Here is a 27,612-nt window from a genome sequence, read left to right as displayed (position 1 = left end):
TTATGGTCACATGGTGAGTGTAACAGATCTGGGCTAGGAGTGTGCCCTGTGAATGGCTAACTGAAGTTTCGGTCACATAGCCAAAGCTTATCCAAAATGTATACTTTGAGTAAAGTGTCCTTTAAAAGTAATTTGTTTCAAATTTATCTTTCAAAACTGTAGAGTATGTTGTGTGGCTCAGTACTTATTGAAGATAACCACTGTTGTCACTTAGTGGTATCATTTGTATGCTAAGCTCTTGACTTGATTTAATTTGCCTAATTTTCTCTTTGGTTGATCCATTTGATTTCACAGTTAGTCATAGTTTTCTCCTTTATTTCCTATTCATGATTTTCTTTTTCAAATACTGTCATGAAAGTTTTCTAAGGTCTGTATCCTCCTCATCCCAGATGGCCCTCGTTCTGCAGGCTGGCGTGAACACATGGAACGACGGCGAAGGTTTGAGTTTGATTTTCGAGATCGGGATGATGAACGGGGTTACCGAAGGGTGCGCTCTGGCAGTGGAAGCATGGACGATGACCGGGACAGCTTGCCCGAATGGTGCCTAGAGGATGCTGAAGAAGAGATGGGCACATTTGACTCCTCCGGAGCGTTCCTCTCTCTGAAGGTAGGAAATCTGTTTTAAATGTCATGACACACACCGACCTTCCACCAAAGCCAAATGTACTGTTGACCTTTGGCTTTATTTTCTTGACACAGAAAGTCCAGAAAGAGCCGATTCCAGAAGAGCAGGAGATGGACTTCCGGCCTGTAGAGGAAGGGGGGGAGTGCTCCGATTCTGAGAGCAGCCATAATGAAGAAGCCAAAGAACCTGATAAGACAAATAGGAAAGAGGGAGAGAAGACAGATAGAGTAGGAGTTGGTAAGGCTTATTTTTGTCTTGTACCTTCTTCTTTTCATCAGATCAAAAGCTTCCTAAGGTGCTAATTTAAGATTACTTTATGTTACAGAAGCTAGTGAGGAAACATCCCAGACCTCATCATCATCTGCTAGACCAGGTACTCCTTCAGACCATCAGCCTCAGGAAGCACCACAGTTTGAGAGGAAAGAGGAACCCCAAACTGAGCAAACAGAAAAAGCTGAGGAGGAGGGTCAGACGGAAAATAGCCTGCCAACCAAAGTGCCCAGCAGAGGGGATGGTATGTATTTATGAGAGTAGATAAGCTAAAACAGGATTCTGCCCAGGCCAGTGATCATTGATAAGATGGGTTTCCGTTTATGCCTCCTGGAGCTGCTTCTAGTGGTGAATTACTGAAACAGATTATTTCACTAGTAAACTTAGTCAAACTCTGCTTCCCATGTACGTGTCCTTCCCAAAATTCACCGAAACAGAGAGGAAACGAAGGTGGAGCTCGGGAATCTCGCTTTCTACAAGGTTATGACATGGTCACCTTGGTTATCAGCAGAGCAGACAGGGTTTCGGATCCTCCACAGTAATTTGATTCTCACATCAGACAGCTACCTTCCCAGTGGCTGCAGGATGTATGTCCAGAAGGCACACTAAAATGCTGTTGCTTCAAAAGAGGCCAAAAAGAATATGGATGAAGCTGTGGAGGTCCTACCACCTTTGCTAGTGAATAAGCTTAAAACGTATCTCCTTCTCCAGTATTACTGTTTTGATTTTACTTTGCCTCATATGCCTTAGTGAGTAGTATTAACGTTTACTTCCATGTTTCTTCTGGTACATACTTAAAATTGACATTGTAATTCCTGATGTTGAAGGGTTAATGGATTGAGTCTCCATAAAAAGTCACAACTTTAACGTGGCCTGTGAGACCTTGCATAACCTGGCATCTGCCTGCCTCTGTACAGTTTGAGTGCCACTTCTGTCTCCTTCCTCTGTTCCCCAGCCTCACAGCCTGTTAGGTCCTCAAGTGTGCCCTAGCATGTGCTGTTCTCTGTGCCTGAAACTCTCTCCCATCCGAAGTTCCCAAGCCACGTTAGGTATCTTCTCTAGTTTCTTAAACAATTGACACTATTCCTCACATAGCAATACAGTATTAGAAAGATCTGTTTATTATTTTTTTTACTCAGTAGACTAATATTTTGAGGGCTTAAGCCAAAGATTTCTCTTCAGAGTTAAATGTCCAGGACAAAGCTTAGTGAGTGAATTCAGCGAGTATTTGAATCTCTATTAGGCACTGTGCGACTTGTCCATTTTGAGACCTGTTTGATACGTAGTAGTCATTTTTCAGTTATGATGTGCCCCCAAATTACTTGTGGTTCTTTCTCTTGAATGTACATTCCTGGGACCTTACTCTAGGAGATCCTAGGATGGAGTCCGAATGTGTGTATTTTGAGAAAGCTTCATAGATGTGCATTAAAGATGAAAACTCTAGATTGATAATCTGTGAGGGAGATAAAGGATATGTGTATCAGGCATCTAGGGCTAAATTCCCATTTTTAGAGGGTAGGTAAAGAGTAGCCAGAGAAAAATCTTCAGAGACAAGAGTGGACTAGAGTGAAGAGAAAGAAAGGAATGGAGAAGGTTTTAGTTTAGGCTTGGGTAGATAATGTCAGAGGCTACTGAGGTCGGAAGATAAGGACTAGGTAAAGCCATTGGATTTGGGGACTTTGAGCCACTGCTTCTCTTTGGGAGAGAAGCTGTGTTAGAGGGGTGGAAGTGGAAGTCACAGTGTAGCAGGTGTGGGTGGCAGTGCATAGACTGTTCTTTTAAGGAGTTTGGCAAAGAAAGGAAAGACTGAGAGGAATGGGAATGTGGAGAAGCTGTCTGTAATTGAACCAATAAGGTTCCAAAGGGGAAGCTGCAATTGTATCTAATTACTTTCATCCCCCTTTTTATTTTAAGAGCCTGCATCCTGAGAGGTTAGAAACAGGACCCAAAACAGAACCTCTTTTGTGGTCTCTTTTCTTATTGAGAAGACCATCTGCACTGTACATGTAGACTCCCAGGAACTCTTTGTTATCCTAAAAACTAATGTATTGCATTACATTCATTATCACCTGAAATAGGTTCTTATTTAAGAGACATGCAGATACGTTTAATCAAAGTTTTGATGGTGAGATACGACATTTTTTGAGGAGATTTGCAGTGCTTTGTTAACAGTCTGCTATTTGGAGACACGTTATAAAGATAACATTGGTCTGATTCTGTTTGTTTTCAAGAGGTAGATGTGTCACTGTTGGGCAGATGCTGTAGTGACACAGGCAGGCACTGTAGGTGGACCTTTTAATCCTTATATTTTGTCATTCTGTAGAGTTAACTGCTGTCATCGTAGGGAGAAATACTACACTTCTCCGTAAGAAGTTGCTGCAGTGAGGGGTGCCTGGTTGGCTCAGTCGGTTAAGCATCCAACTCTTGATTCTGGCTCAGGTCATGATCTCAGGGCTCCTGACCTGCGTTGGGCTCTGTGAGGACAGTGCGGAGCCTGCTTGGGATTCTCATTTTCTCTCTCTGCCCCTACTTAGCTCATACGTGCACGCATGCGCACACACCCACACCCACACTCACACCCCCCCCCCCCCAACACCCTCTCTCTCTCTCTCTCTCAAAATAAATCAAAAAAAAAAAAAAGCTGCAGTGTTTGATACATTCACCTTTCTGTGAGCCCATTTAGTGAGTGGCCCAACTTGATGGAGAGCTAGTTATTCTTCATGAGAACCTCCGTAGTTTAAAGGTTTTTCATGTTTCTGTGTTTTTTTCCCCTCTAGAAACGGTTTCTGATGTCCAGCAGTCCCTGTCCCAGATTCCTTCAGATGCAGCCTCTCCCCTTCTCATACTTCCACCTCCTGTTCCCAGTCCTCGTCCTGCCCTGCGGCCAGTTGAAACGCCGGTCGTAGGTGCTCCTGGTATGGCAGTGTGTCCACAGAACCAGATGATGAAGAGGGCCTCAAACATTTGGAGCAGGTAAAAATCATGCAATTCTTTTTTTCTCCTCTCAAAGCACCATAAAAATTGAAAAGCATTGAACAGATATTCAGAAATGGAACTTTTGTGCATTAGATTTTATGTACTGGAAAAGTTGTTTTAAATCTAGTATTTATTTGTATGAGTAATTGTCTTTCAAATCATTTCATGCTTTTAAGTTTCTGCTATGTAGTAGTCATTATGTCAGGTTATTTTTTCTCTTCTGAGGTTGCCCTTGGCTGTTTGCTTTTCTTTTTTCTTTTTGGAAATTAATGGAATGCCAAAAATGGCAAATACAAGCAGCTGTGGATGGGCACAGCGTCTTCTGTATTTTTTACCTAAAGTGTAACTGGGAATAGTTAAACTCTCAGGATATTAACATTGTATTCACATCTGTAGATTTCCCTGAGATTAAGTATACCTTTGTTGGATGTAAATGGTGACCTGCTTTCTACAGAAGAATCTGTTTCCTTTGCTCTGGGGTGGTGGTTGGTGGCAGGAAATGCTTGAAGAAAGAAAGAAAGTGGGCAGTGTGTTAGTAAAACTTGTAAAACTTTTGTAATTGTATTCATTGAACCTTTGTTGTATTAACACCCATGTTTTTACGGGTTTAGATTATACGTTTCAGAATTGACCAATGGCTTACTGGTTTTAAAAGTAATCTTCTTAATGTGTTGATTAGAAGAAGCCTGGGCTTTGATCCTTACCAGTTTGTGTTTTAATTTCAGTTTGCTTTGCTTAATAATTTTGAGACTCTGAGCAAGATTTGACCTCTCTGAGCCTTAGTTTCCCCCTCTATAAAGTGGGGATAGTACATATTTTCATGATATTGATGGAAGAATTAAATGGTTGCCTGCTGTGTTTCTTGCACAGTACTACCTTTTACAGATCAAGTCGTTCAAAAAAGGTAGGCATTTTTATTAAGTGTACTAGTGTTAATTTGGGGTCGTTTGTTTCCTCAATCCATTTTTTTTGTTTTTCTATTAGCAAGCTGAGAAGATGGTGGCTTATCTCCAAGATAGCGCACTAGATGATGAGAGATTGGCATCAAAACTGCAAGAGCACAGAGCTAAGGGAGTCTCAATTCCATTGATGCACGAAGCAATGCAGAAGTGGTATTACAAAGATCCTCAGGGAGAAATTCAAGGTAGCTCGTTCCATTCTACTTGAAGCCATTATCTCCTATAAGATCGTCATTATTTAATGTTAATTTGCATAATAGTGGAAAAAGTTAATTTTTACAGTTTTTCTTTATATGTGTGTGTGTGTGTGTGTGTACACACACACACACACACACACACACACACACACTTACTTATTTAAAGGTTCCTTCCATAATACTTTGCAATTTCAGTGGTGGGGGGAGGGAGGTCCAGTGAAAATCATTTGAATACAAGGCGGAATGTGATAGTAAATATAATAGGGATGCAGACAAAATGCTTAGGACGCCTTTAGTTCTGGCTTCCCAGCGGGTTAATTGGGCAAGTAAGAGTTACCTTCTCTGCACTTCAGTTTACCTCCCATTAAAGGTGATGGCAATCATAGAAGACCTTACCTGAATGTTTTGCTCAAGTGGAATTGACATCATAAATGGTAAAGAACTATCTGAGAAAGGATAGTACCATATTACAAGCTAATCCCTTAAAAAAGATTTGTATGGTGCATAAGTTAGAATGGGTAGAGAATGTTGTAAAAGAAATTTGTTGATTCATTTCCGCTTTTGAATTCTTTGTTTATAACCTGAAATTGATTGACTAATATTAGTGTCAGTTTCATGATACTCTTTTACCAAGTGCACCCTGTGATCTCTTTGTGACATACTAACTCCCTTTCCACTCTAAGTCCTCTTACCCTCTATTGTCCTGCATAACATCTATTACTGCCTGGTTCTGATTTGTTCATGACCTGTTCACACCCCCATAGAATGGAAGGTGCTTGGGAGCAGGACAAGTGTGTGTATGTTTTGTTTTGTTTTTTGTTTTGTTTGTAAAGCAATCAAAAGTGTTTATCTGATATTTTAAGGCTTACAAATGGAGAGACAAAATGTGCTTCCAAATTCAGGGCTGTGTGTTTTAATTAAAGCATATATGGAACGGCGCCTCGGTGGCTCAGTCAGTGGAGCATCCGACTCTTGATTTTGGCTCAAGTCATGATCCCACGGTTGTGTGATTGAACCCCACATCAAGCTATGCACTGAGCATGGAGTCTGCTTAAGAGTCTCTCTTCCTCTCTCTTTCCCTGTCTCTCTCAAATAAAATTAAAAAATAAAATATAGATGTGTGCCTTAATTAAATATACTTGAGATAATTGCAACTTTACATGCAGTTGTAACAAATACTACAGAGATTTTATGTACTCTTTACCCAATTGCCGTGAGTGGTAATCTCATGCAAAACTGTAGTACCATATCCAGCCAATGTATTGACTTTGATACAGTTAAGATTTAGAACATTTTCTTTTTTCTTTTTTTTTAATGTTTATTTTTCAGAGAGTGAGAGAGAGAGAGCATGCACACGTGCAAGCAGGAGAGAGGCGGGGAGGGGAGGGGGCGGGCAGAGGATTCGAAGCGGGCTCTGTGCTGACAGCAGACAGCCCAATGTGGGGCCTGAACCCATGAACCTCTAGATCATGACCCTGAGCCAGAGTCGGACGCCTAACTGACTGAGCCACCCAGGTGCCCCAAGATTCAGAACATTTTCGTTTCCTATTGCCCTTGGATGCCCGCATGCATTTCCTTTCCACCTGTTCCTGCTCCTTAACACTTGGCAGCCACTAATCTTTTCCCGATTTCTATATTTTGTCATTTCAAGAATTTTGCAGAAATGGAATCCATTTGCATCAAATGTAAAAAAAATTGTTTTCACTCAGCACAATTCTCTGGAGATTCATACAGGTTGTTGCATGTATCAGTAGATTTCTTCTTTTTATTTACTGAGTAGTACATCCATGATATAGATGTATCGTTGTTTAACCGTTTATCCATGAAGGGCATCTGGGTTGTTGCAGTTTCTGGCTATTACAATAAAGCTGTTAAACATTTATGGATAGGCTTTTGTGTTAATACAACTCTTCATTCCTCTGAGACATAAATGTCCAGGAGTGCAATTGCTAGATTGTATGGTGATGACATGTTTAGTTTTTTTAAGCAACTGCCAAGTTGTTTTGTGGAGGAGCTGTACTATTTTTGTATTTCTGCCAGCAATCTGTGAGTGATTCATTTTCTCCACATCCTTGACAGTATTTGATGTTGCTATTTTTTACCTTAACCATTTGGGCTTGTTATAGTGGTATCTCATTCTAGTTTTTGGCTTGCATTTCCTTAACAGCTAAAGATGTTGGACATCTTTTAATGTGTTTATTGGTGTTTATCCTCTTCAGTAAACGATCTCTTCATGTTTTTTACTTGTGTTCTCATTATTTGCTTTTTTTAACCTTTGAGTTTTGAGACTTCCTTATATATTCTAGATAATAGCCCTTTGTTAGGTATGTGGTTTGCAGATATTTTCTCCCAGTCTGAATTTTTTTATCCTCTTAACAGAATCTTTCACAGATCAAAAGTTTTAGATTTTGATGAAGTCCAGTTGATTAGTTTTTTCCTTTAATGGATTGTGTTTTTGGTATTAAGTCAGAGGTAGAAGAACTCTTTGCCTAGCTTCAGATCCCAAAATTTCCTTTCCAGAATAATTTAGGTTTTTTTCATTTAAGTCTGTGGTCTATTTTGAGTTAATTTTTGTATAACGTATGGGAATTAGGTCAAAGTTTATTTTTTTGCTGATGGATGTCCAGTTGCTCTGGAACCTTTTGTTGAAAAGCCATCTTTCCTCTTTTGAATTACTTTTGTACCTTTCTCAAAATTCAGTTGGGCATATTTATGTTGATCTGTTTCTGTGTTCTATTCCACGGATCCATGTGTCTGCCTCGCCACTAATATCACAGTCTTGATTACTGTAGCTATATAATATGTTTTGAAATTGAGTAGATGGATTTCTTCCAGTTTTTTTTTTCTCCTGGTTTATTTTTAGCAAAGTAGTTTTTAGTTTTTCTAGTTCCCTTTGCCTTTCCGTATAAATTTCAGAATAGTCTTGTCTATATTTACCATATAAATGTGTTCAGAAATCTATGTTTATATATCTTGCTGAGATTTTAATAGGAACAGTGTTAAACCTCTGTATCGTTTTGAAGACTTGACATCTTTTTCATGTTGACTCTTCCAGTCTATGAACTTGTGTCATTTTCAGCATAGATTCTGTACATGTTCTATTAGATTTGTACCTACTTGATTTTTTTTTTTTGAGTGATTGTAAGTTTTATTATATTTCAGTGTCTTTGTGTTCATTCCTACTATATAGAATTGGATTTTGGATTTTTGTCATTAGTCTGTGACCTGCTGAGCTCATTTATTAGTTTTAGGAGTTTTTGTTGTTGTTGTTTGGGTAGGTTCCATAGGATTTTCTTTGTAGACATTGTTATCTGCAAACAGGGATCGTTTTAATTTTTCATTTCCAATCTATGCCTTTTATTTCCTTTTGTTGCCTTATTGTATTTTCCAACACTGTGTTGAATATGATGGGTGAGAGCAGACATACTTGCCTTGTTTTTCCTATGTTCCTATCTTAGGGGGAACACTTAGTCTTTAATAATTAAGTATGATGTTAGCTGCTTGGTTTTTTTTTTTTTTTTAATTTTTTTTAACATTTATTTATTATTATTGAAAGACAGAGAGACACAGAGCATGAGCAGGGGAGGGGTAGAGAGAAGGGGAGAACAGAATCTGAACAGAATCTGAAGTAGGCTCTAGGTTCGAGCTGTCAGCACAGAGCCCGATGCGGGGCTCGAACTCACAAACTGCGAGATCATGACCTGAGCCGAAGTCGGTCGCCTAACTGAGCCACCCAGGTGCCCCAGCTGCTTGGTTTTTATAGATGTTATTTATTTATTTATTTTTAAGTAATTTCTACACCACCATGGGGCTCAAATGCATGACCCTGAGATCAAGAGCAGCAGGCTCCTCTCACTGACTCAGCACCCTTATTGATGCTCTTTATGAAGTTGAGGGAAGTACCTTATTGTTTGAGAGTTTTTATCATGATTGGGTATTGGATTTTGTCAAATCCTTTTTGTGCATTTGTTTCTATGGTCCCGCGATTTTCCTTCTTTAGTAAGTTTAAGATGGCGGATTAAATTGAGTGCATTTTGAATATTGGACCAGCTTTGCATCCTTGGAGTAAACCCCGTTTGGTCATGGTGTGTAATTCTTTTTATATATTGCTGCATCCTATTTGGTAATGTTTAGTTAAGGATTTTTGTGTCTCTGTTCATGAGACATGTTGTTCTGTAGGTTTTTTTTTTGTTTTTTTTTTGTTTTTTTTTTTTGTTTTTTTTTGGTGTTCTCATTGTCTGCTTTTAGTATCAGGGTAATAATAGCTTCATAAAATGAGCTGGGAGTTACTCCCTTTTCTGTTTTCTGGAAGATTTTTTAGAATTGGTGTTAATTTATCTTTAAATGTTTTGGAGAATTCTCCAGTGAAACCACCTGGGTACCTGTTTTTAGGGAATTTTATTTATTTATTTATTTTCTAAAATAGGCTCCATGCCCAACATGGTGCTTGAACTCAGGACATCGAGATTGAGAGTCGCTTGCTCTACCAACTGAGCCAGCCAGATGCCCTGTTTTTTGGGAATTTTAAAATTACAAATTCAGTATCCCGAATAGTTACAGAGCTATTTAAAGTACTGATTTAGTAAGGGTTGATTTTTGGTGGTTTGTGTTTTTTGACGAATTGGTCCATTTCATCTAAGATGTCAAATCTGTGTGTGTAGAGTGTTTAGAATATTCTCTTACTATCTTTTTGATGTTTGCAGGTACTGTAGTGATAGGCCGTGATTTATTCCTGATGTTCGTAATTTGTTCATTTCTCTTTTTCTCATTGTCAGTCTTGCTAGAGATTTAATTTTACCGATCTTTTCAAAGAATTAACTTTGTTTCATTGATTTTTTTCCCCCCACTTTTTTGTTTTCAATTGCATTGAGTTCTACTCTTTACTATTTCCTTCCTTTTTCTTAGGGTTTATTTTGCTTTTCTTTTTCTAGGTTCTTGAGGTGGATGCTTATATTATTGATTTGAGACTTTCTTTTCCAATGTAAGCTATAATAAAAACTGTAAATTTCTCTTTCAGCCCTTCTTTAACTGTGTACCACAAATTTTGATACAAGTATTTTTATTTCTGTTCAGTTCAGTGTATTTTTTTTTTTGATTCCTCTTGAGACCTCCACTTTAAATATATATATATATACATATATATATGTGTATATATATACATATATATGTATATATATATATACATTATATGTATATATATTTATTTTTAAAATTTTTTTAACGTTTATTTATTTTTGAGACAGAGAGAGACAGAGCATGAACGGGGGAGGGTCAGAGAGAGAGGGAGACACAGAATCTGAAGCAGGCTCCAGGCTCTGAGCTGTCAGCACAGGGCCCGACACGGGGCTCGAACTCACAGACCGCGAGATTGTGACCTGAGTTGAAGTCGGACGCTTAACCTACTGAGCCACCCAGGCGCCCCTATATTTATTTATTTTTAAGTAATCTCTACAACCCCGAGATCAGGAGTTGTATGCTCCTCTGACTGAGCCAACCAGCTGCCCTAAGAGACCTCCACTTTTACTCATGGATTATTTGGAAGTGTGTTATGTGGTTTCCAAGGGTTTGGAGATTTCCCTGTTACCTGTCTGTTAATGATTTCTAGCTTTATTTTATTGTGGTTGAAACATATCATATATAATTTCAGCTTTTAAAATTTTATTGAGATTTATTTATGGCTCGGAATATAGTTCGTTTTGCTGTATGTTCTGTGGGTTCTTGAAAGAATGTATACTTTGTTGTCTTGGAGTGTTCTGTAAATATCAGTTGGACCTTATTGATGGTGTTGTTGAGTTCTGTAATCTTGTTGGTTTTCTGTTGAGTTCTGTCAGTTGTTGAGAGAGTGGTGTTGAAGCCTTCAGCTGTTACTGGAGATTTCTCTGTCTTTTCAGTTTTATTAGATTTTGCTTCACATATTTTGCAGGTTTGTTCAGTGCGTACGCTTTTACCGTTGGATTGGGTGGATTGACCCTTTATTAATATATAATATCCTTCTCTGTCTCTGGTAATTTTCTTTGTTCTGAAGTCTACATTATCAAATACTAATATAGCCACTCTAGCTTTTTAAAAATTTGATTAATGCTTGCATGATATACCTTTTCCTATCCTTTTATTTTCAACCTGCCTATATTGTTATGTTTGAAATGACTTTCTTGCAGATAGCATATACTTGGGTCATGTTTTCAGATGTATATATTGGGTCATGTTTTTTGTTGTTTCTTCGTTCTGGAATATGTGAAGTAAAATGAAAGGTCAGGGAATTCACCTCCATGTGGTTCCTCAGGCACCAAGGCCAGTCTGCCTTCTCTCGACTGTTCAGAATGTTCTTTTGTTTCCTTTGTATATATAATGTTAGGGTTTTTAGTTGTATTTGGCAGGAAGAACAGGGAAAAGTAGATCTACTCCATCTTCCCGGAAGTGGACATTATAGGCTTTTGTTTTATTTAACTGTTGTATTCTCATTACCTAGACTCATGTAATTGGTATTCAGTAAATATTTGCTGAATGAATTAATTGTTATTGATCAGCGTGAATCTGTTAATTTTATGTATAAAATATTTGATTTTTAATTGTAAAACATGTAGAGAATGTTACTCTCCCTCCACCCTAAGCCAGATTTAGTCATACCTACGTAAATAATTTATCTTAATGTTTTTTTTTAAATTTTTTAACGTTTATTTATTTTTGAGACAGAGAGAGACAGAGTATGAACGGGGGAGGGTCAGAGAGAGGGAGACACAGAATCTGAAACAGGCTCCAGGCTCTGAGCTGTCAGCACAGAGCCCGACACGGGGCTTGAACTCATGGACTGCGAGATCATGACCTGAGCCGAAGTCAGCCGCTCAACCGACTGAGCCACCCAGGCGCCCCTATCTTAATGTTTTTTAATGCTCGGTTATTTTTGAGTGGCAGGGAGGGGCAGAGAGACAGACAGAGATTGAGACACAGAATCCAAAGTAGGCTCCAAGCTCTGAGCTGTCAGCACAGAGCCTGATGCAGGGCTTGAACTCAGAAACTGCAAGATCATGACCTGAGCCAAAGTCAGACACTTAACAGACTAAGCCACCAGTCCGCCTCATAATTTGATTTAATTTGATTATTTATACTTTGCCTAACCTTTAATAATCTGGCAGAAAGTGAAATTTAGAAAAAAGCATATTTAGCCCTACGTGTTTATATTCTTTATACATAAGTGATACAAAGTCTAACCAATACATTTTTTTTAAAATTTTTTTTCAACGTTTTTTATTTATTTTTGGGACAGAGAGAGACAGAGCATGAACGGGGGAGGGTCAGAGAGAGGGGGAGACACAGAATCGGAAGCAGGCTCCAGGCTCTGAGCCATCAGCCCAGAGCCCGACGCGGGGCTCGAACTCACGGACCGCAAGATCGTGACCTGGCTGAAGTCGGACGCTTAACCAACTGCGCCACCCAGGCGCCCCTAACCAACACATTTTTCAGTTTTATTATACTTTTCTGACAAATGAATTTGTAGAGATTGAGTGAGATGGAGACAGTTATGCTCCTTAAAGTAATTAAAACCCCACATACAATTTGGGATATATAGACGTAAGTTTTATTTCAAAATCATTTCTGTTGTATTTTATTAGTTAGAAGCCTGTTTACCACTTTTGGAGATAAATTGAATTAAAATATTGTATCAAGTATTTGACAGGTGTTACCTGAAACAAGTTGTACCTCTGGATGAGGATGAGACTTAGGAAATATTTTTTTCCTCTTCAGTCTTAAAGGATTTTTATTGCCCTTCTGTTTAAATGGTGCCATTCTAGGTCCCTTCAATAATCAGGAGATGGCGGAATGGTTTCAGGCGGGCTATTTTACCATGTCTTTATTGGTGAAGAGAGCGTGTGATGAAAGCTTCCAACCTCTTGGTGATATCATGAAAATGTGGGGAAGGGTTCCCTTCTCTCCCGGTCCAGCTCCCCCTCCTCATATGGTAAGTACCGTATAGGTCACTCAGAACACATGCTAGATGCAGAAACACTTGCTTCTCTTTGTAAGCACAACCTAGATACTGTGTCTAATGAGGAAGAAACTGTAGTTCTTTGAAAGTAATTGAAATGGCAGTGGGCAGTCTGATTGGAGACTGCATACCTGTCCATAATGATCTTTTCAAAACTCAAGTACCTGTGTCCTCCTCCCTCCCCCCGCCCCCGGTCTCCAAATTCTAAAGAAACAAAATCCTTCAGTAGCTTTCCAGCAGGTGTAGAATAAAAAACATCTTATCCTGACTTGTCTACCAGCTACTACATGTTCTGGCTCCTTACTTTTCTAAGCTCACTTCAGAGCTTTTACCTTTTTTTTTTTTTAAGTTTATTTATTTTGAGAGAGAGATACTGAGTTCACGTGTGTGTGTGCGCGTGCATGTGCAAGTTGGGGAGGGGCAGAGAGGGGAGAGAGAGAATCCCAAGCAGGCTCTGTACTGGCAGTGTAGAGATCATGACCTGAGCTGACACCCAGAGTCGGACCCTTAACCAAGTGATCCCTCTAGGGCACCTCCCCCCCCCCCCCCCCCCCCCCCCGAGCTTTTACTTTTATCCAAGATGCTTCAGTTAGGTGACTTCTTAGAGTTTCTTTTTGCCTCTAGTTAGAATGCACATTCTCCTTTCCTTCCCGCCTCTCTGTTTGCCTCTTGCTTTCAGAATCATAAATTTTCTGTCTTAGGTTTACCTTAAAGCAAATAAATGTTGCTAATAGACAATTCCAGTGCTTTGAATACTTTGAAGACTTTTTCTTTTTTTAATGTTAGTTATTGGTATGTTAACTAAAAACTGGATCATAATGTAACCTTCCTTGTGTACTGGCACTGGAAGGCCTTTGAAGGGCAGATCTTCTTACTCCTCTGTAGCTGCGTCTGGGCCTCTTCCTATAGAGTTCGTTTGGGAGGGCTGTGGATCTGCCTTACTTTTCCTTCTCCAGGTTGGGATGTCAGGGGGCTGCCATAGTCAGAAGTGGCCACAGTTAACGTTTAGTGTGAATATTGGATTTCTGCAGTAACATTCACCATTGATTTATTCATCAACTGCATATTGAGGGCCTGTGCTAGGCCTTGTGGTAGGTTCTTATGAGATGAAGGTAAATAGGGCACAACTTCTATGGTCAGAGGAGTTCATAGGTGAGAATAGCAGCTGTCAAACTTATTTGGCCATAGCCCATAGTAAAAAAAAAAAAAAAGTTTTACACCACTCCTCTGTACATTCATATATACTGTATGTATATTCATAACTGTACACACATACACGTATTTGTGCAATAAGCTTCACAAAATATTTAAAAAATTTTTTAATGTTTATTTTGAGAGAGAGAGAGAGACAGACAGAAACAGTGCATATGGGGGAGGGGCAGAGAGAGAGGAGAGAGAGAATCCCAAGCAGGCTCTGCACTGTTACCACAGAGCCCGATGTGGAGCTCAAACTCATGAAACCGTGAGATCGCGTCCTGAGCTGAGATCAAGAGTTGGACCCTTAACTGACTACTGACTGAGCCACCCAGGCACCCATTATAATATTTTATGCCATGCACTTTTTTCTTTCTTGCTTTCTTGCTTTCTTTCTCCTTCTCTCCCTCTCTATTCCCTTTCCTTTCTCTTCTTTCCTTTCCCTCCCTCCTTTTCCTTTTCCTTTTCCTTTTCCTTTTCCTTTTCCTTTTCCTTTTCCTTTTCCTTTTCCTTTTCCTTTTCTGGTTCCTCCCCTCCCCTCCCCCCCTTCTCTCCCCTCCTCCCTTTCCCTCCCCTCCTCTTCTTTCACATGTAAATGTTGATCTTGACCCAGTAATTGATGTCAGTCCATGATGGGTTGAGACCTCCTGTAATTTGGAGAACAGTGAAGATTCCTAGATGAGGGGAATTATTTCTGACATTTCTGTTGTAAATACAAAGGAAAATTGTATTATGTATTATTGTATAAACATTTAATTTATATACCAAGTTGAAACTTTATTTCCATTCTCTGAAATAGGGATGAGTTACCGTGCATGTCTCAGAACTTTTGAAAGTTCATCCCTTGCCCATTGCCTGACTTCCAGTTACAGGGGCTGAGCCTCCATTAGACTGCTTAACAGGAAGAACCATGGCAAGCTGTGTCTCTGTCAGCTATGATTGCTAATCCCTGAATAGCCCTGATAAGAGTTCACCTGGATGATGAATATACCTTGAAGTGTAGGTTTTTATGTAGACATTTTATTTTTATTTTTTAAAAGATTTTATTTTTAAGTAATCTCTACACTCAACACGGGGCTCAAACGTACAACCCCAAGAGTCGCATGCTCTACCAACTGAGCCAGTCAGGCACCCCTTAATAAAAGTAAGCTCTACACCCAGTGTGGGGCTTGAACTCTTGACCCCAAGATCAAGAGTTAATATGCTGTACTGACTGAGCCAGCCAGGTGCCCCCTTATGTAGAAATTTGACATTAACCTAGTGTAGCTTCCAATCTTCAGTGTATAGTGGAAAAGAAAAATGTCCCTGAATTTCAGATGATCTCTACCCCCAAGAAACTGTGTATCAAGTGTTTCATTCCAAACCATGATCTGTGCACAATAAAGATGTAAACTGTTCACTAATGATTTACCGTAGTCTGTGTTACCCTTATGCTTTTATTATTTCTTTTATTTTACATAACATTTTACATAACATTTTATTTTTCCGAGTTTTAACTTTGCAAAATTTAAATTCCAGCCATGTTATTTGAAATATAAACTAAACAACAGCTTATTTTTTCTAACTCACGATGTATTAATAGCAATAGAAACACCTAATTTTGGGGTGGAGAATTAGTTTTCAAAGATTTTTCGTATTTTGTTTAAATTAAAAATTTCTTCGCGTCTTTAAGAAGACCTACTTCTATATTGCTTTTTCTGTTCATTATGAGCCATTATAAAATTCTACTGTAACCTTTCCTTTTAACTTTTTTTTCCCTTTTAGCTTTAGATAATTTTACTCTTTCTGTTTTGTTCCATTTCTCTAATTTCTACAGGATTCCCAAATTTAAGAATCACTTTTAACATTGGGAAATTATACATTTTTTAGTTACAGTAATGACTGTGGGGTACGTACAGTACAACATTTAGGTTCAAAAGTAGGAGGGGAGGACAGCATCTGACGTAAGGACCCTTTCCTTATGGGAAATTCCTTACAGGGAATCTCTTAAAATGCAGATACCACCTTCTTCTGCTAGGTGGCACTGTTCAGCTTTTAAAGACGTTGAGTTTTTGCAATAGTTAAGCGTTTTGGGCAGAAAGGTGGAGTGTAATGTGAAGATCTCAGATTCAGTTTGCTCTCAGATATATGTAGTAAATGGCTTTTAGACTCTTTGCAATTTATTCAGTGGTATTTCTTCTCCCACCCCTTTGCTCCCAGGGAGAGTTGGACCAGGAACGACTGACCAGGCAGCAGGAGCTCACGGCCTTGTACCAGATGCAGCACCTTCAGTACCAGCAGTTCTTGATACAGTAAGAGCAGTAATGCTGTAGGTGGCAGTGCAGAATTCAGAGTGCCTTTAGGTAGAACTTCCTAAGTTTCACCTTCTACAGCAGAGAACTAAGAGTTGGTAGGATACTTCAGTTACCCATCTAGTGACATGTTACCACTATGTATTTGGAGTTTGGTCTTATCTTCTTATTACCTACCATAAATTTGCAGAAAATGACATATAACTATAATCTTGCAAGCTCTTTGCCTTCTAAAGCAAGAAACAACAAGCATTTTAAGACTCAAACGCCTCCTAAATGGCTGGCTCAACTGTGAATGTCACAGAGAAAAAACATAGATGAGAGGGCAGGAAGAAGTAAAGATTTCTACTGTTAGTAGTGGTGTGGAATGATAGCAGAATCACTTAGATTGTGTGTCCCTTTGGTAGAGGAAGTAAGATTTGCTGTCATCTAGTGCAAAGATTGGCAAACCAGCTTGGTACCCGTTTTTATGAGCAGAGTTTTAATGGAACATAGCCACACCCATTTGTATATTGTCTGTGGCTGCTTTTGCACTACAGCAGAAGAGTTGAGTAGTTGCATATGGCCTACAAACTTAGAATATTTACCGTCTGGCTCTTTACAGATAAAAATTGTCTACCTCTGATCTAGTGGGGGGAAAAAACCCCAGATTTTCCAAGCTGAAACATAAATTTTGAGAATTTTTATACAAGTGATTTTAGTTTTAGAAAGGGTGCTTCATTTGGAAATAGCTATTAGTTTGACTCTATTTTATTAAAAAAGGTTTTTTTAACGTTTAATCAGTTTTGAGAGAATGAGAGACAGAGCATGAGCTAGGGAGGGGCAGAGAGAGAGAGGCACAGAATCCGAAGCAGGCTCCAGGCCTTGAGCTGTCAGCACAGAGCCCAACATGGGGCTCAAACCCACAAAACACAAGATTATGACCTGAGCTGAAGTCAGACGCTTAACCAACTAAGCCACCCGGTTTCCCTGAATCTGTTTATTTTTCACTTGGTTTCTGATGAAAGGCTATTATTTTCAGAGATTTTGCCAGTTTTTGACATTTTGTGATTTTTTTTTTTCTATCCTCTTATAGACGACATCCTGAGGATATGTATGTTGTCTATAAGTTCAGTTCTTTCTAGGATGAAGTAGACAATTTTCTGTGTAACTGTCGTTACCATGAAGCGTTGTTAAAATATATTTGATAGCTCTTTCTCGTGGTATTTTTGGGGTGTGGTGGACTGACCTTTTAGTGTCTTTAGTGTCTTTTAGTCTTTTAGTGTCTCAGTAAAGTGCACTAAATGTGGATAGACAGGTTATGCTTTATTTTACTTTTTGAAGACAACAATATGCGCAGGTTTTGGCTCAACAACAGAAAGCAGCCCTGTCTTCGCAGCAGCAGCAACAGTTGGCACTTCTTCTCCAACAGTTCCAGGCTCTGAAGATGAGGTTGGTGGTCACCCCATGATGGGTCACATACGTGTGTGTGTGTGTGTGTGTGTGTGTGTGTGTGTGTGTGTGTTAAAGAGAAGAAAGGAAATTTTGGTATCGTGTGAACTCTGATATCAAAATACCCACACACGACACATTTTTGTGTATTGTGTATAAAAACAGGATATAGTTTTTAAAAATAATAATCTGTCAATGAAGCATTTTTAGTCTCTTTACTCATAGAGGATAAATTTGGAATAGTAACCAAGGAATAAAGAAAACATTTGAGAAGTAGTGTATTCTTATAGAACCAGCAATAAAAAAATTATAGTCTAGAAGTTTAATCTCATTTCACCCATGGTATGTCGAAAGAGATATGAACATTGCCACACAGAATTAAAATTTTCCAGAACCCAAAAGCCTCTAAGATAAGTCTGAGGAAAAGGAAATTATGCTTGAAGCCTTAAATTTCTATTATAGATTTCAGATTATCATTCAGTGCAGTACTTGCATTTCCTTCAAGTGTATCGCTGACTGTCCTAAAAACCTTACTGTCCAATTTAACCAAAACCTTTCACATTTCTCTTTTGAGTCATAACCCATCTTGTGGGGAAAGCAGGTTAGGTAGGTGGTAAGGTACCAGTTTAGACCCTGGGAGGCTGAAGGACTTGGTTGACATAATACACAGAAAACTTCAGAGATAGAAAAAAATGAAGCCTTTTGACTTAAGGTCTGTCTGTGGGTTTTTCATTATAACATGCTGTCTCTATGACTTCTACTGGCTTTTTATTCTGGGGTGTTTTTTTTTTTTTTTTTTTTTTTCAAGACAGTTGGTATATTCATTATTTAGAAATCAACATTTGTTAACACCTTGACTCCAGAAGTGGGATGAATGTGCCTCTATCTTTGTTCCTCTCCTAAATGCTTTTATGGTAGTGTTGTATTTTAGTTAAAACAGTGAAGGAGTTTTCTGGCCATATTGCCTGGAAAACCTACAAATCATGTAGAAATTTCTCTTTATTTTTTTTTTTTGCAAATGACAAGAACACGTGAATTTTTTTATTTCCTTTTTGCAGAATATCTGATCAGAACATCATTCCTTCAGTAACTAGGTCTGTGTCAGTGCCAGATACTGGTTCTATCTGGGAGCTTCAGCCAACAACCTCACAGCCTACAGGTAAAAATTTAGATTCGCCTTTAGTATAGCTCCAAGGATTTAGACTCTTACTTTGTAATTCAATTTTTAAAAAATGTGTCCATTTTTGAACCATTTTATTTATTTTTGAACCATTTTATATTGAATATTAGCAAAGAGTCTCATTAGACCCCAGAAAAGGACTGAAAATACTGTTGAAACTATACTGTTAAAGATTTGCTAAAAGTCTTTAGTAGATAAATTTCATGAATTTGAGCTAGCCTCTCTTTTTTGTGTTGCTCTAATTGGTGTGGGAAAGTGTTTTAAATTTTGATTGATTTATTCTGCCAGAGTGAAAAAAAAAAGCTGTAGTAAAAACATCTCTTCTTTTGAGTGAAGGGTTAATACATAGCTTAACACTCCAGGTACCCAGAAGTTTTGGGATGAGAAAAGCCTGCTTTATTTTATTGAAAAAATTTTTGACGTTTGTTTAATTTTGAGAGAGAGAGAGCGCGCGCGAGCAGGGGAGGGACAGAGAGAGGGAGACACAATATGAAGCAGGCTTCAGGCTCTGAGCTGTTAGCACAGAGCCCAATGCAGGGCTCAAAATCATGAACCATTAGATCATGATCTGAGCCTAAGTCGGACGCTTAACCGACTAAGCCACCCAGGCACCCCGAGGAAAGCTTGCTTTAAAGTGAACACCCTATTTCATTCTCTGATCTTTTTACATCAAATTAGGAAATTTGGGGCTGAGATTTTTTTTTGTTGTTTAAAGCCTTGATATTGCTGGAACACTTTTGGTTTTTAATGTCTGATACCTGCAGAAGTAGATAGTTTGAGTGAACCGTAGACAAATCCTTACAAGAGGTTATAGTTAATGTTGACAATTCTCAGGAACCATGGGCATTGGTAGATTTTTCTTTTCTTTCTTTCTTTTTTCTTTCTTTCTTTCTTTCTTTCTTTCTTTCTTTCTTTCTTTTTTTAATGTTTATTTTTTAGAGAAAGAGAGCACAAGTGGGGAAGGGCAGAGAGAGACACACACACATATAGAATCTGAAGCAGGCTCTAGGCTCTGAGCTGTCAGCACAGAGCCTGATGCAGGGCTCAAACTCACAAGATTGGCGGATTTTTCTTAGAGCCATTGAGCTATTCAGGCTATAGTTCTTTTACTAACATTGATCTTGGGGATTATAGCAGGAGAAGGACTGATTATCATCAACTTTTCCTGCTCTGTGTACTTGATTTTTTTTGGTAGACATTTATAGTTGTGATGTTAAAATATTCTCCAATGTTGGGAGAAGTATTTTTAAGTACCTTATTGAACAGTTTCTTTTTGGGTATGATACAGTCAAGGCCCTTTAAAATTGTCCATTGGTTTTATACAAACAATAATTTATAGTATAGAAATAGGAGTGTAGGGAATAGAGAATGCTGAAAAGTGGTGTCCGTGGACCTTTTGCTGGCAGTAGGAAAGCAGACTCAGAAGACTTTATTTGTTTACTTCTGCATTTGACCCTGTGCTGCATTTCAGGTCAGCAGGACCCATTGTGATTTGTGAGACTTGCCCAGCTTTTCCAGAGGCCTCCCTTCCTCCAGCTGTACCTCTTTCTCTTTGGCATGAAATTCATATAACATAAAATTAACAATTTAAGAAAATTAAAAAATTTTTTTGATGTTTATTTATTTTTGAGAGAGAGAGACAGACAGATAGGCAGGCAGCATGAGCTGGGGAGGGGCAGAGAGAGAGGGGGAGACACAGAATCCGAAGCAGGCTCCAGGCTCTAAGCTGTCAGTACAGAGCATGACACAGGGCTTGAAGCCACAAACTGAGTGATCATGACCTGAGCCAAAGTCGGATGCTCAACTGACTGAGCCACCTTGGTGCCCCAAGAAAAATTTTTTAATGCTTATTTATTTTTGAAAGACAGAGAGAGAGAACGAGCAGGAGAGGGGCAGAGAGAAAGGGAGACACAGAGTTTGAAGCAGGTTCCAGGCTTTGAGCTATCAGACAGAGCCTGATGTGGGGCTCAAACTCATGAGCCGCGAGATCATGACCTGAGCCCACATTGGACGCCTAACAGACTGAGCCACCCAGGCACCCCCAAATTAATCATTTTTAGACGAACAATTCAGTGGCATAGAACACATTCACAGTATCATGCAACTACTCAGTTCTCTCCAGTTTCACAGTTACATACCTCTCTTGACCCCACTCCTCTTGGTTTGCGATAAGAGGTTGTATGACTACTGGAAATACTGTGGGCTTTAGGGTCTAATGCACTGGGATTTAAATCCTGGCATGGCCATGTGCATGGTATGTGTCCTTGGGAATGTTACAGAACTACCCCCAACCCTTAGCATGTTCATCAGTAAAAATGGGGTGTGTGAACAGAAGTAGGGTTTTTGAGGATGAAATTAGTTTCCCAGTACATACCTGGTAATTTCTTTTCTTCCAGATGTGTTGAAGGATACTGATTTAAACCAGAGCCCATATGCAGTTCAGTCTACCTAAAAGCAGCCCAGATTTGTTTGATGGAGCTTATTCAGGGACAGGGAAATAGCTTTTTTCATTATGCTTGTGGAGATGTGACCCATGTACATAAGCTCTGATATTCCTCATTTTAATCCTTGTTGTCTTACAGTTTGGGAAGGTGGTAGTGTATGGGATCTTCCCCTTGACACCACGACTCCAGGACCTGCCCTTGAACAGCTTCAGCAGATGGAGAAGGCCAAAGCTGCAAAGGTCTGAACCTCATTCTTCTGTAATAAAGCATGCTTTCCAGCTGTCAGACACAGGGATTTGTTTACTGACATCTCTGTCTCTCTGGCCACTTAGACTTTGCCCTGTTAGTTTACTGTACTTACCTGTTATAAGCACGTTCGTATTCTAACCTTATTATTCCCTTTTCTCCCAGAAAAGACCTCAAACAATTAAAATTAGCAAGTTTAAATTAAATCAATTAAAATTGGTTGGTTAACACATTTATGATTATGATTATATGGATATTTTAATTACATTATTCATGGTGTAAACACCTGTTACAAATACTAAAACCTCAGAAAATATACACTGCGTTCTTATTAGACCCTTGATTTATGGCTTGAATTCCCACACCGAATATTTATAGTGATGTTAGTTTATATTTCTTAGTGTCTCCAGACATGTGGCTGAAAAGTTCCAACATTAACATTAGATTCTATGTTCCATTCACATTTTCTGGAGGAGCAAGGAATCTTGCCAGCTGAGGATGTCTTATCAACACTTATGTCATTGTAATGACTTTTGGGTTCTCATTCCTCAGGGAAAATCTCGTTCCTATTTTATACTTAATGTGTTCTTACCCTCTGCAGTAGTGGCAGTCTCCTTAGAGTGCCCAGAATGTAGAAAGGGTTCATGGTCACAGTCTGTCTCCATAAACAAGTGAGAGACCATAATTCAAATAATTCTTGAGAGTTTTCTAGTACTGTAGTGCTTTGTGGTGGGAACACATGGGATAAAGGATAGGAATTTGCAGTCTTTTGTGTCTGGGGTATGTGTGTTGAAGGAGCGAGGGCAATGACAATCAGGCAAGTAACACTGTTACAAAATACTACCTACTCTCACCCACTTAGGTGGGCATCATGAATTGGGTGACACTGCTGATGGACAGAAATACATACACTAATTTTCAGTTGAAGAATAGTAGAATTTAACCCACTTGAAAGAAATAATTCCTGTAATGGCTCAGAAATGCCTGAGAACATACTGGTTCAGGAAGCAGCTAAATAATTTGGTCTGGCTTGGAGCCATGGTGTGTCTGAGGGATACATGATGAGAAGGCTAAGATGAGGCAGGCCAGTCACGAGTGCCCTTACACATGTCATGTTAGAGAGTAAGGATTTATTTTCAGGGTGAAGGATGATGTTAAATGTAAGCCCGGGAGTGATTTTTTTTTTCTTTTTTTTTTTTTTTTTGGTGGAGCTTAAGATGTTGTGCTGGGGAATGTGGGCAAAACTGTATGCTGGGAAGACAAGTAAGGGACTCTTAGAAATGTGGTTGAGAGAGTGAAGGCTCAGGGGCGCCTGAGTGGCTCAGTCAGTTGAGCATCTGACTCTTGGTTTTGGCTCAGGTCATGAGATCAAGCCCTGCATTGGGCTGTGTGCTGACAGTGAGGATCCTGCTTGAAATAGATTCATTCATTCATTCATTCATTCATTCATTCTCTGTCTCCCTCCCTTCCTCCCTCTGTCCCTGTCCCCTGCTCATGCATGTGCTTGCCTGCTGCCTCTTAAAAAAAAAAAAAAAAAAAAAAAAAAAAAAAGGAAGTGAAGGCCTGAAATGTACGTGTGGCCGTGGGCTGGGCTTGGAGACTAGGGTCTGGGTTGAGCTGGTATCTCAGAACCGTAAATGATAGAATTTGTTAAGTGGTAGTTCTTCAAATTTTAAAGAACTCTATGATTCATGCTACCAGCTTTATAACATTGCTGTTGAAGCCTAACAGTGTAGACACTTCAGTCAGAAAATCTTCAGTAGATGTGAAGAAAATCAGTAGATCTTCAGTCAGAAAATCCCTTGTTAGAGATGAGCAAAGAGGTGCTGCCCCAAAAGAATTCTGACGTGACTCTTGTATTGGCCACTTTCACCCATCCCTAGAAGATCAGGTATGGTAGTGTGGAGCAAGGAGGCAGGTAAATGTCAGGGAGAGTGCATTCAATTTAGAAGAGCAGAACACTGTTCTGCTTATTGGGACATATCAGAGCTTAGTTCTCGTTTTTCTTTTTTGAAGTTTATTTTTTGAGAGAGAGAGAGAGAGAGCACGAGTGGGAGAGGGGGAGGAGAGAGAGAGAGACTATGAGAATGAGAATATCCTAAGCAGGCTCTGTGCTGTTAGCACAGAGCCCGCTGTGGGGCTCAAACTCATGAAGCCATGAGATCATGACCTTAGCCAAGATCAAGAGTCAGACGCTTAATCAACTGGGCCACCCAGGTGCCCCCAGAGCTTAGTTCTTACAGAGTTGGTTTCATCACTCAGCTGCAGTACAGGCACCTGTGAGTGGTGTAGTGTCTGCACCTTCCAGTTTCTCTTAATGGCAGTGGTCAGTCATGTTGGAGTGTTTCTGTGCTTGGCTTTAAGTTTCTAAGAGTATTTTCATGTCATCACAGCTAGAACAGGAGAGAAGAGAGGCAGAAATGAGGGCAAAACGGGAAGAGGAGGAGCGAAAGAGGCAAGAAGAACTCCGGAGACAACAGGAGGAAATCCTTCGGAGGCAGCAGGAGGAAGAAAGGAAGAGGCGGGAAGAGGAAGAGCTCGCCCGAAGGAAACAGGTATACCTTGGAGAGCGCTGACCCCAGCATTAGCCCTAAACCAGATTCATGGTTCTCGGAGACGGTCTCTTGAAGTTGGGAAGGAGTAGTTAACAGCAGGATCGAGATTAGAAATTTAGGAGAGTCACTTCCTTTAGAATAAATGTCTGTTACCCACTAGCAGCCTTTGCTGCTAGTTTCAGTCCGGGTAGATCTGGAGTTGCTTTTTTTTTTTTTTTTAATATTTTCAGTTAGATTTCAGAAGTAACTAAGTCTTTGCTTATTTATTTATTTGTTTGTTTGTTTCTTTTTATTTACTTATTAGAGAGCAGGGGAGAGGGGCAGAGAGAGGGAGAGAGAGAAAATCTTAAGCAGGCTCCACACTCAATGGGAAGCTTAAGTATTTATGACCAGTGTCGAATGGGTTTCGTGTATTTTAACTACTTATGTATCTTTTTTTGTGAATTCTCTTTTCATTTGCTTGACCTGTTTCTCTGCTGGGATTTTTTACTTATCCCAGTTGAAAGAATCCACTCTGAAATAGCTCCTAAGTGCAGTGTTATCTCACATTTCATCCCATTGTTGGCCCCAAGAAGTACTCTGTGAAAAACAAAAAGGTCCATGCTGAAATTAGATTTGAACTACTAATACTTCTTAGAGTTACATTCTAGACTAGCTTGTAAGGGCTCTAAGAAGTATTGCAGTAAAGAAATCAGTTGAATCCTGTGTTGCTCACTATTTCCTAAATTATTTTGACGATGAGACCCTTTTCTGTGTACTTGCGACTTTGTTCTTCAGAATACGTTCTAGAATACATGGCTTTACTCAGTACTTCTGACTAGAGAGCTTATTCCTACGACACCAGGCATTTTGGATTGCTATGGTGATTTGATCTGTGTTCTAGGTTCCCGATTGATTGATTGATTGATTGATAAAGGAGGACTAATGGTACCAGCAGAGAAACCAAAGTGTGAGGCCTCATGTGGCCCTTTCTGGGGTTCATCAGTAAATGATGTAGCTAATGTAGAATCCAGGGTAGACTCTCATTATAGTGCTGTGTAACTACTAATACTTCAAATACAAATTATTTTAATGGTTGATATGTCTGTCTCCTAACTCACATACTTACTTTTTACTCTAGATCCTGATTATATCCTTTTTATATTTACTGTTAAAGAACCTTAGCACATAGTCTATTTCTTTTCAAATTATAATGGGATATATTGAGATCCAGAGTTTTTCTCTCTCTTTCTCTCTCTCCCTCACTCCCTTGTCCTCCCCCGCCCCCACACACCTTTTTTTTTTTTTTTTTAATTTAGGAAGAAGCTCTGCGACGTCAAAGGGAGCAAGAAATTGCATTAAGGCGACAGCGAGAAGAGGAAGAAAGACAGCAGCAAGAAGAAGCTCTTAGGAGACTGGAAGAGAGGAGGAGAGAAGAGGAGGAAAGGCGGAAGCAGGAGGAGTTGTTACGCAAGCAGGTGACACCTGGCTTGCTCTTCTCATTGCTTCTTGGAAGCTAGGGGTTTGTGATTAGAAAGTGTTTGGATGTGAGGATGGCCTGTTGACTTAAAATTACCGTGAGACCTAACTCTTACTACTTTTATAATGACTGTTCCACGTGTAATTATAAAAGCTGAATGAAGTATCAAAGAACCAAGAAACCCTCAGAATACTGGACAGAAATCTAAAGGCCTTTAAAATACCAGCTGTGAGTTCTGCAAGTTCACTGCTTCTGCCTGAGGGTGCTCTGCAGTTTTTTAAAGTGCACCGTTCAGTGCTGCGTGGTATTTTCACAGGCTATGAGCAGTCGCCACTGTCCAGTCCCAGGCCAGCCAGGCCATTCTGCCTCTGCAGCCAGCCAGAACCCCTAAAGCATTTCCTTTTAATGTTTAAGAACTTTGTTTTTTTAATTTAGGAGACTTTATTTTTAGAACAGTATTAATTAGATTTTCAAAAACGTTCGGTTGATAATAGGGTTTCTTCTAGTATTATCTTACGTTAGTACAGTACATTTGTCAACAGTTAACCAATGTTGATCCATTATTTTAAACTAAGGTCTATGGTTTTTTCACATTTCCTCAGTTTCCCCCCAATGTTCTTTTTCTGTTCCCAGATCCCAAATCCAAAATAGTACATTTAGTTGTCTCCTTAGCTGCTTCTTCACTGTGACAGTTTTTCAGGCTTTCCTTGTTTTTGATGACTTTGACAGTTTTAAGGAATAATTAATGGTCAGTATTAGGTTAACCCTCTATTGGAATTTATCTGACGTTTTTCTCACAATTAAACTGAGGTTATGGGTATTTGTAAAGTAGATCACACAAAGGCAAAGTGCCATTTTCATCATCCTCTATCAAGGGTGCATATTATCAACATGACTAATGACCACCGGTGTAGACCTTGGTCACCTGGCTGCGGCCATGCTTGTTTGTTTTCTCCGCTGTAAAGTTACTCTTGTCCCCACGTACTGTACTCTCTGGAAGGAAATTACTATGGGCAATCCACACTTCTAGGTGTAGATTGACGCAAGCTGGAGATAACCTGCTTTTGGCTAAATTCTGGATTGAAACTCTTTGAACAACCTAAATACAATTAGAGGTAGAGAGCCTCAAGGGTAGATTGTGTATTGATTTGTCATTTGGTTTATTCATTTAACAGTTAACATGTTTGGTTGAGGTACTATATGCCGCTTACTGGGCATGTTTCTCTGGTAGAATGTGAAACTTTTAAAGAAATTGTTTCTGTCCTCAGAAGTTCACAGGCTATGTTGGTGATGATTGTACAAGAAATAAATGCCACAGTTAGGATACATCAGCTGCAACACCAAAGTATTTACCTAAAAATAGTTGTTGTTTTTTTTATTATTAAATATAACTTGTTGTCAAATTGGTTTCCATACAACACCCAGTGCTCATCCCAACAAGTGCCCTCCTCAATGCCCATCACCCATTAAAATAGTTTAAACAACAGATCACATGCCAAGTAAGGCAGTTACGACTTGAGTAACTCAGAGGTGTCATTAAGGATCCGCATCCTTTGCAGACTTCTGCTCTGTTTTTTAGGTGGGTTGACTTTTAACTTTAGATTTTTCATGTCCTGATTAGGCGTTTTGTATACCATATCCTTGGAAAGCCTGTAAGGGAATGGCCCTTCTCTTGTGCTTCTTTTGTTTCAGAAGAATATCTTCTCTAGAAGCCTTCCAGCAGGCATCCCTTTGGCCTAAATCATATCACATGATTGTAGTTACATTGGAAGCAAAATCTGGCATTTTGGACCCCTGAGGT

At 39.3% G+C, this 27,612-nt stretch overlaps 1 protein-coding gene across 1 annotated transcript in view; it reads left to right on the top strand.

Moving 5' to 3' along the window:
* Positions 1-27,612, top strand: part of GIGYF2 (GRB10 interacting GYF protein 2) — a 147,498-nt gene that overhangs the window by 93,841 nt on the left and 26,045 nt on the right. Inside the window, 13 exon segments of the mRNA XM_047869603.1 lie at positions 390-607; positions 700-862; positions 951-1,139; positions 3,673-3,810; positions 3,813-3,868; positions 4,856-5,015; positions 12,818-12,984; positions 16,405-16,496; positions 17,820-17,927; positions 18,986-19,086; positions 21,690-21,790; positions 24,191-24,352; positions 25,651-25,809. Of these exon segments, the coding sequence (XP_047725559.1) occupies positions 390-607; positions 700-862; positions 951-1,139; positions 3,673-3,810; positions 3,813-3,868; positions 4,856-5,015; positions 12,818-12,984; positions 16,405-16,496; positions 17,820-17,927; positions 18,986-19,086; positions 21,690-21,790; positions 24,191-24,352; positions 25,651-25,809 (1,814 nt within the window).

This window comes from Prionailurus viverrinus, chromosome C1 (assembly GCF_022837055.1).
Source record: "Prionailurus viverrinus isolate Anna chromosome C1, UM_Priviv_1.0, whole genome shotgun sequence".
Classification (NCBI taxonomy): Eukaryota; Metazoa; Chordata; class Mammalia; order Carnivora; family Felidae; genus Prionailurus; species Prionailurus viverrinus.
Note: the sequence above shows the minus strand (reverse complement) of the source record. Positions and strands in the feature narration are given on the sequence as shown.